The 16,296-nt window shown below is 40.8% G+C and overlaps 1 protein-coding gene across 2 annotated transcripts in view; it reads left to right on the top strand.

The window, feature by feature from the left end:
- TANGO6 (transport and golgi organization 6 homolog) overlaps positions 1-16,296 on the top strand; it is a 174,380-nt gene that overhangs the window by 125,732 nt on the left and 32,352 nt on the right. For both annotated transcript variants that reach the window (XM_043437929.1, XM_043437930.1), the window contains exon 16: positions 10,840-10,991. In XM_043437929.1, coding sequence (XP_043293864.1) covers positions 10,840-10,991 — 152 coding nt within the window. The remainder of the gene's footprint in view (positions 1-10,839; positions 10,992-16,296) is intronic.

Raw genomic sequence — 16,296 nt, 5'->3', positions numbered from 1 at the left:
TCAGTTGCTCAGTCGTGTCCAACTCTTTGCGACCCCATGAACCACAGTGCACCAGGCCTCCCTGTCCATCACCAAATCCCGGAGTCCACCCAAACCCATGTCCATTGAGTCGGTGATGCCATCCAACCATCTCATCCTCTGTCATCCCCTTCTCCTCTTGCCCTCAATCTTTCCCAGCATCAAGGTCTTTTCAAATAAGGCAGCTCTTCGAATCAGGTAGCCAAAATATTGGAGTTTCAGCTTCAACATCAGTCCTTCCAATAAATACGCAGGACTGATCTCCTTTAGGATGGACTGGTTGGATCTCCTTGCAGTCCAAGGGACTCCCAAGAGTCTTCTCCAACACCACAGTTCAAAAGCATCAATTTTTTGGCACTCAGCTTTCTTTATAGTCCAAATCTCACATCCATACCTGACTACTGGAGAAACCATAGCCTTGATTAGACGGACCTTTGTTGACAAAGTAATATCTCTGCTTTTTAAAATGCTCTCTAGGTTGGTCATAACTTTCCTTCCAAGGAGCAAGCGTCTTTTAATTTCAAGGCTGTAATCACCATCTGCAGTGATTTTGGAGCCCAGAAAAATAAAGTCAGCCACTGTTTCCACTGTTTCCCCATCTATTTGCCATGAAGTGATGGGACCAGGTGCCATGATCTTACTTTTCTGAATGTTGAGCTTTAAGCCAACTTTTTCATTTTCCTCTTTCACTTTCATCAAGAGGCTCTTGAGTTCTTCTTCACTTTCTGCCATAAGGGTGGTATCATCTGCATATCTGATGTTATTGATATTTCTCCGGGCAATCTTGATTCCAGCTTGTGCTTCCTCCAGCCCAGCGTTTCTCATGATGTATTCTGCATATAAGTCATTGCAATGTAAACCTCACTCTCCATCATAGAACAAAAACTTTTGTTCTTTGTGAACACATGTATACAATCAGATTCTCCAAACTCAGTCTCCAGTTAAACCATTCCTTTCCTCAAAAAAGCATTATCAGTCTTTTCAACAAATGGTACTGGAACAACTGGAAGTGTATATGCAAAATTTCCTTCACCCTTAAATCTCTTCTCTGGTGACTCAGCTGGTAAAGAATCCGCCTGCATTGTGGGAGACCTGGGTTCCATCCCTGGATTGGGAAGATCCCCTGGAGAAGAGAACAGCTACCCACTCCAGTATTCTGGCCTGGAGAATTCCATGGGCTGTATAGTCCATGGTGTCGCAAAGAGTCAGACACAACTGAGCGACTTTCACTAAATCTCTAGTGCCCTGCAGAGTCCCTTGTGTGTAGTAGTACACATTAAATGTTTTCATTGAATTGGCTATATGGATGGGCTGGAGTATGGAGATTAAATTCTGATAGAATTCAGGGATCTGTGAATTCTTTAAAATATTTTTTTAAATGCTATGTTTTCATTTTAATGATAATTCTGAATCACCTGGATACACATTATAATCAAGTTGCACTGTGCAATTTCAGTACCCATGTTTGTGTTTGACAAACATTGATCTAAAACATTACTCAGAATGTATGTAAACTTCTGATCACAGAGGAGTGCTGGCTGTACGTGATCCTTCAATCTGTGGAAAATATAATTGCTCTTACCCAGCAGCACCTTCACTAGCAGGATATGATATTTCTTAGTTACTTCCTGTTGGTAGATAGAAGAGATTAGTTAGGAATAATTTTATCTGTACTCACTTCTGTATTTCAAAAAAAAAAAAAAAAAATGGGGAGGGAGAGAGAAAGAAAGAGAGAGAGGCAAGAAGGAAGGAATAGAGGCCCTCCAGACCTTCCCAGGTGGCGCAGTGTTAAAGAATCCGCCTTCCAGTGTAGGAGACTTGGGAGACACAGGCTCGATCCCTGGGTTAAGAAGATCCCTTGGAGTAGGAAATGGTATTCAGTATCTGAATGGCTTCAGTATTCTTGCCTGGAAAATCCCATGGACAGAGGAGCCTGGCAGGCTACAGTCCATGGGGTCACAAAGAGTCAGACACGACTGAGCACACACACACAGACATTAATAATAGAGTTTTGAAAGGATGTTGTAAAGATTTGACCAAGGGTGAGATCTTCTTTCTCACTTAATTCTTCTCAATATCATCTTTATGACATGTTTCAGTGAACTAGAAGAGTAGGTGAGCCCTTGAAATCAGCAGATCCCCCGACTACAGAAGTTCACTGTGTCAGTTCGGATCTGATGGTGCTCTTTCAGTGTGTAAGTGTCTCTTGTTGCAGATGGTCATCTCAGATCCTTTATGAGAGAAGGGAGGATCTGATAGGCATAAACAAATCTATCAATCTAGACTTCAAAGTACCATAGCAACACTTGATTAAAAAAAAAAAAACTTCTGAATCCTAATTTGTTGAAGGAATCTTTTCATGTAGATGATAATTGATACACACAAGTCATAGGCAGGTGACATTCTTTCAACTCTCTCTTTTCACTATGCACTTGATTTTTTACCTTCCAAAGAAACTCGTTTTTCGTTTGTTCAAACAAATCTAGATCCTTCATTTGCTCCCTTGAATGCACAGCTGTTTGCTTTAAAATAGGGTTGATTATTGCTGACTTCCTGAGAAGAATACAGAGATGCAAATAGCCAGGTGTTATCATTGTCATTGCACAAAGTAAAATCCATTAGAGCTGAACTAGGAAAAACTCAACTAAAATCAACTTGCGAAAGTTTCTAAAAGTTGGTCTTGAGTTTACTGTGTTCATTTCCCTGAAGCTGTTGCTAAATGCTAAAGGAAAAGATGATAGTCTCTCCAACTTCAGTTCCATGGGTATATCTTAGTCTAAATATTGTAGTCTATGGGAAATACTTTCTGAAAATAGGGATTAGGGAGTTCAGAAATCAATACTATTTTTTGTAAAAGCCATACAGTATGCATAGTTTGAAGGAGATAGCAGGATGGTAACAAATACTTGCCCTTGTCTGAGGGCAAGTGTATGCCACCTTTTCTAACTAAAGGTGAATTAGGATCTTAGAACCTTGTGGTTCAGGTAAGTTCAAACTGAAGAAATACAAACATCTCATCTGGATAAAGAAGAGCAGAAAAAGAAGCCAAAAATATGTATTAACCAACACCCTCCCAGATGGGATAATTGAGGTTTTGTTGCTTAATCAGAAACTAGGGAATAGCAGTGAATGTCCCAGAGCCTGAGGTTTTAGTTCATAATGAAATGGGTGGTTAGTCAGTAGTTGTGAAATACACTCAGCATGTAACCCCCTTACATGAGCTCCTACTGTAAATAGTTACTCACTTTTCTTTATTTAATAAGTTGGCAGATGTAAAAAGATGACTCTGCTCTTTTGTATGTATTGGGCTGGCCAGAAGGTTTAATCAAATTTATGGCCTTGTGGACACAGCGGGGGAAGGAGAGCGTGAGAGGGATTGGGAGAGTAGCACTGACGTGTATACTGTCCTGTGAGAGAGCTGGTGGGGAGCTTCCACAGCACAGCGGGCTGCAGCCTGGCTCTGTGGTGACCAAAGGGGTGGGATGAGGGCGAGAGGAGGGATGCTCAAGAAGGAGGGGATAAATATATATTACGACTGATTCACGTTGTTGTACGGCAGAAACCAGCACAACATGGTTAAAGCAGCTTTCCCCCAATTAAAAAATAAATTAACAAAAAAAGATGTTATGGAAAAAAGCCCAGATGAACCTTTTGGTCAACCCAAAATATATATATACATTGATATTTTGAGTCATGCTGTGTACTAGGCTACTGTCCCAATTAAAATTGTAATTAGAAGAAAGAAAATTATCGGGCTTATTTTTTTCTTTTATATGTTATAAAATTGACTTCTGAGTCCTTTTAAAAACATACACCGTCTTAAGTTTCTCTGCATTGGCAAATCTAACTTTTTAGACTTTGTGTTGATAGACATAGAACCTGATATAGAAGATCTCTACACCATTAAATTTTCATATGTCAAATCAGTTAGAATACTTTTGGCTACAGCTAACAAATTCTCAACTCAACTGGCTTAAACAATAAGGAATAAATCATTACACATGACAGAAGCCCTGAATTGGTTAATTCTTTGCCTCCATTACATCATTCAGGACCCCAAATCTCTTCATCTTTCTACTCTGCCAACCTCATCTCCTACCTCATAGTTTCCATTGGCTGCAGCAACTCTGAGGTGTTACGTTTTTAAAATCATTTGTTGTTGTTTAGTCGCTAAGTTGTGTCCGACTCTTTGCAACCCCATGGACTGTAGCCCACCAGGCTACACATAACCAGAGGCAAAGTATTTTCTTAGGGTCTTCCATCAGATTTTCCTTCACATCTCTTTGTTCACACTGGATCACATGCCCAGAGCAATTAAGAGGATATGTCCACCATGATTCATTTAGAGCAATAAAGACCTTAGCCTGAATCAGATAAGTGGTGTCTGGACAGGGAGAAGATGGATATTTGAGCAAAATTAGAGTGGTTTTACAAGGAAGAATGAGAGAATGCCAGTGAGACGTACACAAGAAAATTTGACACATGGGGATCCCTTAAGCTAAAATTAAGAACCCTTTTTGTAGGGTCTTTGAATTCTGTGATGGTGTCACATGTAGCCCTGGAAGCTGTGTTCTCTGTTCACATACATTCATTTTGTTCTGCATAGAAACCTGGTCAGGGCTAACTGGCAACTGGGATCCAGTATAATCTTAAGAAACCAACCACACAGCACGATAGGAGCAGGGGAGAGCGAAGACGTCAGAGGTTAACAGAGCCTTCAGGAAATGGGGGCAGAGCTGTAAATCCCCAAAGAAGACCAGGTTTGAGCAAGGTGTGACATGTCCTGGCTGTGTATATGAGGTCTGAGGGAGGTCAGGCTGCAGAAAACATGATGGCGTGGCACTTTGAGAAATGCACAGTGGGAGCAGGGAGTGTTCCAGCTCATCCAGTCCAGTACCTGGAAAACAAGGTAGCAGGTGGGCCCAGAGCCAGCTGCTGGATTCAGTGTGGGGCTCTCGAGATTCCGGGTCTCCACTGGCTCCTCTTGGTTCTTAGGTACACTTGGGAGTGGGCCAACCCCCCATGCAGTTAAATGGACGCTCATTTGGAAAGTTGTAATGAAGCTCAGGCAAGGCAGGAATTTATATAAATGGAATGTTAAATTTTGATTTTGTTAATGTAATGGTATGCCCTTAACTTTTATGGTGAGAAAGTGTAAGAAGCAGCCATGATTTCTACATTGAATATAAAACTTCTGTTGTCCGTTCTGTTCTTCAGTTTCCCCCAGGTCACATGACTTTTTCCTTCCGCTCTTCTCCTCTGATACCTTTTCCCTGAGCCCTCACCCCTGACTTTTAACTGCTCCCCCTTCTTTATTTTTCTTCATAGCTCTTATTGCTGCTGGAAAGTTTATTTACTATTTATTGTCTTTCTCCTCCAATAGAAGTAGGCTTCATAAAGATGGGAACTTTGCTTTCTTGTTCATGCTATATATTATCTCCAGTACTGAGATCATACTTGGAACGTTTTAGGCACTCAATTAAGATTTGCTGAATGAATGAGTGAGATACCTCTTGGTGTTCTTCCTAAAGAAGGAAATAGATGTACCTTCTTTTATTGACTAATGTGAAATATGTTTTCTGTTTCTTTTTTTGCCTTAGCTATTAGAATTGCTAAACTAAATTTGGGGTTCGTTTGCAATAACCATTCTTAGCATGGGATAGTCGGTACTTCCTCACTATAGAGCTTTTAAAAAATATTCATTTCAGTTTCAATATTATTTATTGAAAGTTGCCTCAGTTCCCATAGGGAAGTAAATGAGGGTTGAAGAATAATAAATGAACTGCCTGACTGACTGAAGGGTGACAGGGAGAAGTCAAAAAAGAACACCAGGCTTTTGAGTCTGGATGAATAAGAATACTGGAGCTGTTGTTAATGGAAATTGGAACCAGATCAAAACATTACTCATAAAAGTATCTTCTCTGTTACCATTTTGGGGACATCTCACTCCAGTGTTGTTGCTTGGTCAGTATTTTTCCTCTTCCTCAGTATGCTTTGAATACCATGAGAGGAGGGACTCTGTACCTAACATATAGTACCTTTTCTTTACCACTTATTTTTTAATCCTACATTTAAATTGAAATATAACTAATTTACAGTGCTGTGTTAGTTTTCCACTTATTATTTTTTTAATTGAGGTATATAGTTGCTTTACAGTTTACTGCTTATTTTTAACTTTAAATCCCTACATTAATAAATAATAACTAGTTTGTCATCTGCTCTTACCTTTTCAACCTGCAATTTCCCCTCCTTTATGGATTCCAGACTTCTGTCGTTTCTCAGTGACTTCCTTCCCAACAGAGACCATCATTCCTTTAACCACAGCAGCCTCCCACTCTAGGGCTCATGAATAGATGCTTTTTCTTCCCTTCCTGCTCTCCTGAATCTCATTCCCCTGATGGCTAAGCCAAAGGTGACTCATCACCTCATAGACTTCCAACTGGAAGGGGCCAGAGAGACCGTCTCGTCTAATTGACTCATCTCCAGTTGGTCTGAGGAGGTGAAGGGATTTGCCCTAAGTCACTGCTAGTTGGCTTCAGGGAAGAAATTAGAACACAGCAGTCCAGTGGTTAAGACTCCACGTTTCTACTGCAAGGAGGTACCTATTTGATCCCTGGTTGGGTGAACTAAGATCCTGCATGCCGAGTGGTGCTGCGAAAAAATAAAAATTAAACAAAATTAGAACATAGAGCTCTTAACTCTAGATGCACATCTCACTGCAGAACAAGCAAGCTCCTTTCTGACTCCAGAAAAGGACAATGTTATACCAAAAGTAGAGAAATGTTTTTCTTTTAGTTGGAAATATCTTAAATGCATTGTATCATAGGAGTTAAGTGTAAGACTGCCTACATTTGATCTTGGTTGTTTTGGACAAGTTATCTAACCTTTCTCTTTCAGTATATCCTTTTTCTCTTCTTTCTATGCATTTGTGTGCTTAATATACATATTTAAATCTGTAGATAGGGTTTGTTAATATTGAGAGAAATTATGTGTGTGCATTTTTATGTAAGTACATGGAATGATACTGGTTCTATTAGTTTCTTTCACTTAATATCGTCTTAAGAAAATATTTCTTTAGTAGTTTTTCTCTTTCTTTTTTTTTGGCCAAGAGGCCTGTGAAATGAAACTCACGCCCCCTGAAGTGGAAGCACAGAGTCTTAACCACTGGATCACCAGGACAGTCCCAGGGATACCTTTCCAGTTCTGTCTTGTTCCTTTTAATGACCATGTAGTATTCCACAATGTGTATGGTTATTTAACCACTTTCATGCTAATTCATTTTAATTTATATCTTCTCATTTTTCACTATTACAGCTCTGCAGAGAAGCCTTTATGCAAATTCTTTGTGCATAACATGTGACTGCATTCACTAGGACTGGTATTCAGAAGTGCAAATACTAGGTCTAAGTAGGCACAGGGTTCTGAAAACAGGGTATGACTAAGTCATCACTGGTTCAATTTCTGCATTACATGTTGATGTTAACTGGGCAGGGGGGTGAGTCTCATGCTGCATGTATTATATTAGGAACTGGGAGCATTTTAGAGAATTACCCCTCATCTTTTTCTTACATTGTAAGGAAAGTACATTGTGTTCCTGACTTTGAGGGAAAGCAAAAAATAAACTTTCTCCTCTTCCCCCTTCCAAGTGACTAAAATTAGTGAAATTATACCAAGCAACCTCTGCTTGACTCGATGACGGCATTAACCACACAGGACTATAATTGTTGGTACTTATCTGTTTATACCCACCCCCTAAACTTTAGGTTTTTTAAAGGGTAAAGATATGTTTTATCAATTTTTGTATCCCTCGAACATGAGCATAATACCAGCACATAATTATATTTTGTTGAAGAAATGAGTAAATTCAAGTCAACATTGGCATTTGTTAAGCGTCTAGGATATGCAAAGATTACTAAGAACTGATAACAACAGAGATGAAGCAGTCAAAGTTCTCCCTCAAGGAATTTAGAGTCTAATGTGAGAAACAGGTATTTCTCTAGGAATCAAGGTGTCAGTAACAAATGTGATTTAAATGAAAGTATTGTGGGGCTTCCAAGGAGAACTAATTAAGGCTAAGAGAATATTAAGGAAGGTTTTCACAAAGGAAGTAGAATTTGAGACATTTGAGTTGGGCCTGAGCTTCAGATGGTAAAGAATCTGCCCGCAATGCGGGAGACCTGGGTTCAATCCCTGGATTGGGAAGATCCCCTGGAGAAGGGAATGGCTATCCAGTCCAGTATTGTTGCCTGGAGAATTCCACGGACAGAGGAGCTTGGTGGGCTACAGTGCATGAGGTCGCAAAGAATCGGACACGACTGAGGGACTAAGCACAGGGCAGCACAGAGCTGGGCCTGAGAGAGCAGGTTGTTGATTTTTCTGTGTAATTACCATTTTGGTGACTTTAAACATATGTTTCAGAAACCATTGTCACTGTTCAGATGTCATGTAACCTTCGGGCTACAAATAGGCTGGAAGTGAAGTGTTGCACTTGGGCTCTGGAACTAGGGCCTCAGACCCAAGATCAAGCCAAAACATCTTCAGTTCTCAGCATGTCCATGGAGGAAGAAGTTTTTTCTGTTTTGTTTTTAAAGTCAATTCAGAGTGCTTTAGCATTTTATTTCTTCTCTCTTTAAAAATGAAACACAAGTTTTTCTTCCTTTGTTTTGACTGCATGGCATGTGGGATCTTAGTTCCCTGAGTAGGGATTGAACTCACCCACTGCACTGGAAGCGCAGAGTCTCAACCACTGGACTGCCAGGGGAGTCCCCCCAAACTTTTCTTGACCCTACTTCCTTGACCAGCTATCACCTGTTTCTTTGATCTGCTTTGCAGAAAAACTCCTTAAATGATCCAATTCTTTTTCTCCTTTTCTATCTTTAACCCACTTCTGTCATGTACTCACCCCTACCAGCCCATCAGAACTTGTTCTTGTCAAGGTCCACAGTGACCTCATTGTTGCTCAATCTCATTGTCAGTTTTAGTCTTCTTTTACCTTAGTTATTAGCAGCATTTAATGCAGACCATTCTTTCCTCTCTGATAGACTTTCTTCTCTTAATTTCTAGGATACCAGGCTAATTTTCCCCCTATGTGGCTGGTTATTTCTTTTTAGTCTCCTTTGCTGGTTCTTCCCTTCCCAGACTCATCCCAGACTTAGGGTTGAAGGAAGCATACAGATTTGGTCCTTGGTCTACTTCCCTTCCCTACCTAAACTCACTCCCTTGATTATATATCTAGTTTCAAGGTTTTAAGTTTATCATCTACATTCCCTTGACTAAAAAATGTATATCTTCAACCCAGACTTCTCTTTTCTGAACACTCTGTATATCTTCTACTATTTGTTCAACATATTAAAACTGAATTCTGACTTTTCCTTCTGCCCCAAACTTAATTTACTTGGAGCCTTTCCCATCTTAGTTGGTAGTAACTTCATTCTACCACGCAAAGGCAAAAATCCTAGGAGTCATCATTGGAGTCATCCGAAAGTCATGTTGGTACAATCTTTAGAAAATAAGCACAATCTTTCTCACCTCCTCTCCTCAAGTTACCATTCTCTCTCAAGCAGCTTCCTGATTTGTACCCTGTTTCCACAAGACATACACACTCACATACACTAAGGTGTGTTCTTAGCACTGCAGCCAGAGTGATCTTTTTGTACTTTTTTGCTCAAAATCCTCCAAAGGCCTTTCATTTTACTCTGAAAAAGTCCAGTCCTTACAGAGGTCTATAAAGCCTTGCAAGATCTGCACCACCACCCGCCCTTACCATCTCCCCTCTAGCCTCCTCTTGGGCTTTCTCTTTTTTAAAAAAAATTATTTAATTTATTTATTTGGCTGGTTGCAGCATGCAGGATCTAGTTTCCTGACCAGGCCCCTTGCATTAGAAGCGCACAGTTTTAGCCAGGATTTCCAGGGAAGTCCCATCTTGGGCCTTCTTGATGCTCCTCCACAGGGTTTTTACACTGGCTGTTCCCTCTTCCTGATGTGCTCCTCCCCACCATATCCACATGGAGACAGCCTCACCTTCTAGCCTTTGACTAAATGTCTCAAACAACTCAACGAAGAAGTCTGGGACTTCGCTGGTGGTCCAGTGGTTAAGACTTTGTGCTTCCACCACAGGAGGCAGAGGTTCAATCCTTGCTTGGGGAACTAAGATCCTGCATGCAAAAAAATAGTAATAATAAAAACAAATCTGCCACCATCCTTGTTCCTTCTGATATTTTTACCGTGCTTTTCTCCTGCTGCCCCTCATGGCATTTATTACCTTCTAGCCTACTGTATAGTTTACTGCAGTGGAAACTCCAAGAGGGCAAGGCTCTTTGTTTCTTTTGTTCACAGGTATATCCCAACTATCAGCAACTGTGCTTAGCACATAGTAGGTCTCTCAATAAATAAATCATCGAGCTTTCCTTGACAAGGATCCAAAATGCCTTGATTGTCTTTCACTCACTTTGCTTGAGTAGGTAGGGTGATAGTGTAAGAAAAGTACTAGGCTGATGACCGGGGTCTAGCCTAGGACCAGACTTGCTATTTCTGTAACTGCGAGAGTTGTATTGAATTTGTGAAAGTGTATTAAGCTATGTACTTAAGATATATACATTTTTCTTTCATATATATATATATATATAAATTGCTTTTTCACAAAAGAATTCATCATGCATGTTTTCCCTAGCATTATTCTTCCAGATATGATTTTTTAATGGTTATACAAGTAATTTGAAAAGCATAAAACACCATACACTGTTCAATGGTGATATATTATTCCTTTTTTAAGTAGTTGAAAGTTTGTTTTACAAGACTGTGATTTCTTCCCTTTTGCTACAGGGGACATGGTCTCAAAGTACCGAGAACCTTTAATCCACACCTTCCTCAGAGGAGCAAGAGATCCGGATAGTGCTCACAGGGCCAGCAGCCTGTCCAACCTTGGAGAGCTGTGCCAGAGGCTGGACTTTATGCTGGGCTCCGTGGTTCATGAGGTATTGCAGATTGATTCCTTTCTCTATAGCTTGTTTTCACTTGGACCTATAATGTAGCTTGGCCCTGGGAGTTAGGAGACCTGTGTTCTTTTTCTAGATCTAGAAAGTCATTTAACCTCCCTCAGCCTTGATAGTCTCGTATGTATGTTGAAAGTTGTATTAGTAAGAATTTTTTAATTGCAAGTGACAGGATGTCATCTTAACCTACTTTAAGCCATAAAAGGGGATATACTGTAAATATTCCAAGGAAACAGAACAGAAGAAACTTTGAGGAAGGGCAAAAAAAACTTTGCCCTGGATCTCTGGGCTACCTATGAGTGTCATCTTTGTTCACAGAAACATCTCAGGCAAATACATATTCTAATTGGCCCTCACTGGTCGAAGATATCCTGCATTGCCAGGCGGATTCTTAATTACTGGATCACCAGGGAAGCCCCTTTGTATTTAAGTTTTTAATAACTTAAAAACAATGATTTTTACCAACTTAAAATCTTTCAGTATGCTAATACACATGAACCATTGGGCATCTGATTTTTACTTTTTTTAGATGGCACTTTGCACTCTCTTACTGTTTAGTCTATTAACTTGTAACAGTTAAGGACTTTGCAGGTCTGTTTTGTTATATCAGCTAAAGATTTCAGTCTGTTATAAATATTCTGGCTCCTGTATTTTTTACTCCATTTATTTGATCTGATCATGTGACTCAACCCAAACTGAACCATAAACCCTGAACTGAAAAAACTCCTGGACCATGATCTGAACCAAACCCAAATACTATTATTCCTAATAACAGAGATAGAATTCACATACTGTACATAATCCATCTACTTAAAGAGTACAATTCAATGGTTTTTAGTATATTCAGAGTTGTGGGAACATCCCCCAATTTTCTTGAACATAGCCATGAGCTGAATAGGTACTTCCCTGTAGCTCACAGTAAAGAATCTGCCTGCAATGCAGGAGAACCAGGTTTGATCGCTAGGTCGGGAAGATCCTCTGGAGCAGGGCATGGCAACCCATTCCATGGGGAATGGAGTATTCCCATTCTTGCCTGGACAATCCCATGAACAGAGGAGCCCACAGGAGCCTGGTGGGCTACAGTCCATGGAGTTGGAAAGAGTTGGACACGACTGAACGACTAACAGTACAATATATGACCTGAATAAAAATTTCATCCAAATCTCCAAGTGAATCAGTTCAGATTTGACCATATCCCATACATTTTCTAAAACCAATGAACTCAAACTATGCTTGACATCATGATCTTCTCTGAACCCGGAAACTGAGACCATACTTCTTTTTGAGTTCCTAGTTTCATCTTTCCTTTCTTCTCTTAAGGAAACTGTAACATGCTGATGGCATATCATTTCCTGTTGAAAGTGTTAGAGAAATTTCTTGGTTTGGTTAATTAGAAAGATGGTGCCAAAGCAGGTTTTGCAACATTTAAGAAGTGTCAAAGAAAAAAACATGTCATCTTTCTGGAGACCCCCTGACCTGTTGGAAGAGAACCAAATTTCCAAGCATACTTGGGGATGGGAATAAATGAGGCCCCACCTTACCACCCACTTACCTGTGTGTTCACTTGGTCAGATGACTTAGATTCTGAGCTTGGTTTCCTGACCTAGAAAATGGGATTAAAATATCTATAATGCAGGATTGTTACAAGGATCTAGGGATAATGTATATGCCTAGATACAGTATACAGTGATTCATTCAACAATTGCTACTGAGAGCCAAACAGCATATATGCTAAATAACATTCTGGATATCTATCATTCTTCGAAATAGACATTGACTCCCATCATCTTGGATGGGATGTTCTAGTGAGAGGAGACAGACAATAAATGATATACTTGTTAAAATATATAGTATGTTAGGGACTTCCCTGGTGGTCCAGGGGTTAAGAATCCACCTTTCAATGCAGGGGATGCAGTTTCAATCCCTGATTGGAGAACTAAGACCCCATGTGCTGCGGGGCAGCTGAGCCAGCATGCCACAACGAAGAGCCCATGCACTGCAGCTAAGACCCGACACAGCCTAAGTAAATAAATAAAAGAAGAGAGATTAAATTCGTTGCCAAGGTCATGCCAGGCTGGGATTTGAATGCAGGCATTCGGTTCCTGAACCTGTGCTCTTAACGACTCCTCTGTATTGTCTCTCAATGAATGTTTTCATTTTGTTTATAAGATTGCTTTGTGCCCTTGAAAAAGAAGGAGAGTTGCCATATGAGAAAAGCTCCTGACAGGAAGGGTCATGCAGTTTTGTTTTAACAGCACTTGCTTTTGGCAATGAAACTTCAGAAGACAATGTATTCCCTCTGATTTGAAAAACCAGGTGTTTCCATCCCACATAATTCCTGTCTCTTTTTAGATGCTCCTTCTTATGTAGTACCCCACGCCTGCTCTGTCATCAGTGCCAAACCAGCTGCTTTGGGTGGACTGCAAGTTTGAACATGATTGGACACCTGACAGTCTTCGTATTTCAGCCACTGGCTCCTCCTGTAGTTAGGTTACTCTTGTCCATTCGCATCAAATAAGTGGGAGATTTGGCCTGGTTTTTTTTGTAGTTGTTCATTCATTTGTTTTTCGTTTGATAAATACTTCCCGAGCACTTACTCTGTGCCAGTTATGAGACTGGAGCCAAGCCACATGCTCGGGATCCATCTCTGAACAGAACGGAGTTTCTGTCCTCATGAAGCTGACATTCTAAAGAGGACAGTTGGGTGACAAGCAAGCAAGTGAACAAACAAATATGTACTGTGTCAGATGGAGTAAGTGGAGATGAATCTAGTCAGGCAAGGGGATGGAGGGACTTTGCTATTATATGTGAATCTGTGAACCAGGAAGAATAAGGAAAGCTTCAGTGATGAGTGACTTGAGCACACGTGAAGGAGCAGGAGCAGATCCTGGCAGATACATGGGGAGAGGGCCTTCTGGGCTTTGACTTTTCCTGTGAGTGAGATGGGTAACCAGAGCAGAGGAATGAAATTATCTGACTTATTTTTTTAATTGTTTGTTTATTTTTGGCTGTGCTGAGTCTTCACTGCTGCATATGGACTTTCTCTAGTTGCGGCAAGCAGGGGCTGCTCTCCGTTGCCGTGCACCGGGTTCTCATTGCAGTGACTTCTCTTCTTGCAGCCACAGGCTCTAGAGTGTGGCTATAGCACACAGGCTCCAGTCTCCTTGCAGCATGTCGGATCTTCCCAGCCAGGGACTGAGCCAGCCTGCCCTTCATTGGCAGACAGATTTTTATCCACTGGACCACCAGGGAAGTCCTATCTAATTTATTTTAAAAGTTTATTGTGTCTTCTACAAAAGTTTTTTCACTGTCTCATGAAAGCTTTTGAAGTCTTTTGTAGTCTCAGAAGTGCTTGACCCCAGCATGTACTAGTGGAGAAGGAACTCTTAACTCTGGGGAAATGTGTCTTTGGCTGCAAACTGAAGGAATTCTTCTTCATGGGTGTTTGTCGTGTGTCAGGTACATGGAAGGATACAAAGGACCCAATCTCTTCCCCCAAAGAAATCTCAGTAGACTGTGGCACACAGGAATAAATAGACAGTGGAATAGAGTGATATCCTGTGACAAGCCCAAGGTCCTGAGGGAACACAGAGCTGGGACCCTCAGGTAGGTCTGTCGGGGCAGCAAGGAAGTTACATTGATCAAGCGTTAGGCAGGCAGAGGAAAGGGGAAGTGTAATCTGTTTTGGTATAAAATTGAACAAACTAGCCTTCATAGGCACTTCTAAGGTGATCCGATCCAGGGGTCATAGCTGTGGCTCTCGGGCTTCTGAGCAAAGCTGTCCACCCCGCTGGGTAGTCCAGAATTGGGTACTGTCTATGCCGACACTGCTTACAAGTAGGGAAAGAACATAAAAGGGTTTGAGAGGACCAGCCCTTTCACAGCCTCTACTGGGAATTCAGGTTTTTCCTCTCTGTTGATGTCAAGATTTAACCTGTCTGGAAACCATTATTATTTTTCCCCAATTTCTCCTTGTTCTTGTCAAAAACTGTGTTGCTTGAAACCAAATCTTGATAGTCTGTTTCATCTTTATCATTCTCCATGAAAAGTAAATATGATTTAAGGGAACTGCAGTGAGAGGCCCATCCTCAGAACAGCAAATAAGATATGCCCCAGGTGACAAGTACAGGAGCAAGCCCCTTGTAAGGTGGTGCCCAGAATTCCACAAACTCGGGCTTTGAAGGCTGATGCAGAGCTGTCACCTCTGATTCCACTGAATGATTTGATTTGATGACCAGATTTGTCACCATCAGTGCTGTTTCCTCGATAACAGCTTAAGCACTGAGATGAGGGCTCATGTAGATGTCCTGGGAAACCTCAAGGAAGCGGACAGAGCCACCACGGTTCTGTTTCTCATCAGATTAAGTGAGCAACCAGAACACGTGGGAATTAGAGGCATCCTGCCTGGCTGTTAAAGTTTCTTTTCTTTTTTTTTCAATTGCAAGATTATTTTTATTTATTTTTAATTAGAGAATAATTGCTTTACAGTGTTGTGTTGGCTTCTGCCGTAGAACGTGAATCAGCTACACGTACACATGTGTCTCCTCCCTCTTGAGCCTCCCTCCCACATTGACCTCCATCCCGTCCATCCCTCTTGGTCATCACAGAGATCCCTGTACTATACAGTAGCTTCCTGTTAGCTATTTTACATACGATAGTATGTTTATGTCAGTGCTACTCTCGCTTTGTCCCACCTTAAAGTTTCTTAGTTGACAGAAAGACAAATGATTTAGTATTGAACAAGTTAGCAGACTGGCTGGCTTTTAACAGAGGAAGTTTGGGGAAAGGGGAGGAAGGTGCTGTTGGAAAGTTGAAGTCATGCTTTCTTGATACCTGAACCCTGCCACCTCTCTTCTGAAATTTTCCAAAGTTGATTTTTGGCCCTCTTGCCGTTTGTTTTATCTTTATTTATATAGTTCTGATTATGCCTGGTGTGTGCCAGCTGTTTGGGGAGTGATATTTTTCCATATTTCTGTTGGCTCCTATCAGGTGTCAAATTGGTTAAACTGACCTTTAACATTTCCAAAGCGATTGTCGTTTTTCTCTCTGCTTGGCTTTCAGACGTGGAGATGATTTACATAGTTTAGCCAATAAAAAAAAAAAAAACCCTTGCATAGTTTGGTTTATTAGAATAGGTGCATTGGCCCTTAGGGCAGGTGACATGAAGATACCATGGAATGGGTTTCTGCGCTTTGGGAAGACTTAGAAGAGAAATACTATCCCAATTCATAAATTAGTAAAGACCTTACATCATCTATCTGTTCTCCAAAGCTTTTAGGGGGCTGGA

The sequence above is a fragment of the Cervus canadensis genome, chromosome 18 (genome assembly GCF_019320065.1).
Source record: "Cervus canadensis isolate Bull #8, Minnesota chromosome 18, ASM1932006v1, whole genome shotgun sequence".
Classification (NCBI taxonomy): Eukaryota; Metazoa; Chordata; class Mammalia; order Artiodactyla; family Cervidae; genus Cervus; species Cervus canadensis.
Note: the sequence above shows the minus strand (reverse complement) of the source record. Positions and strands in the feature narration are given on the sequence as shown.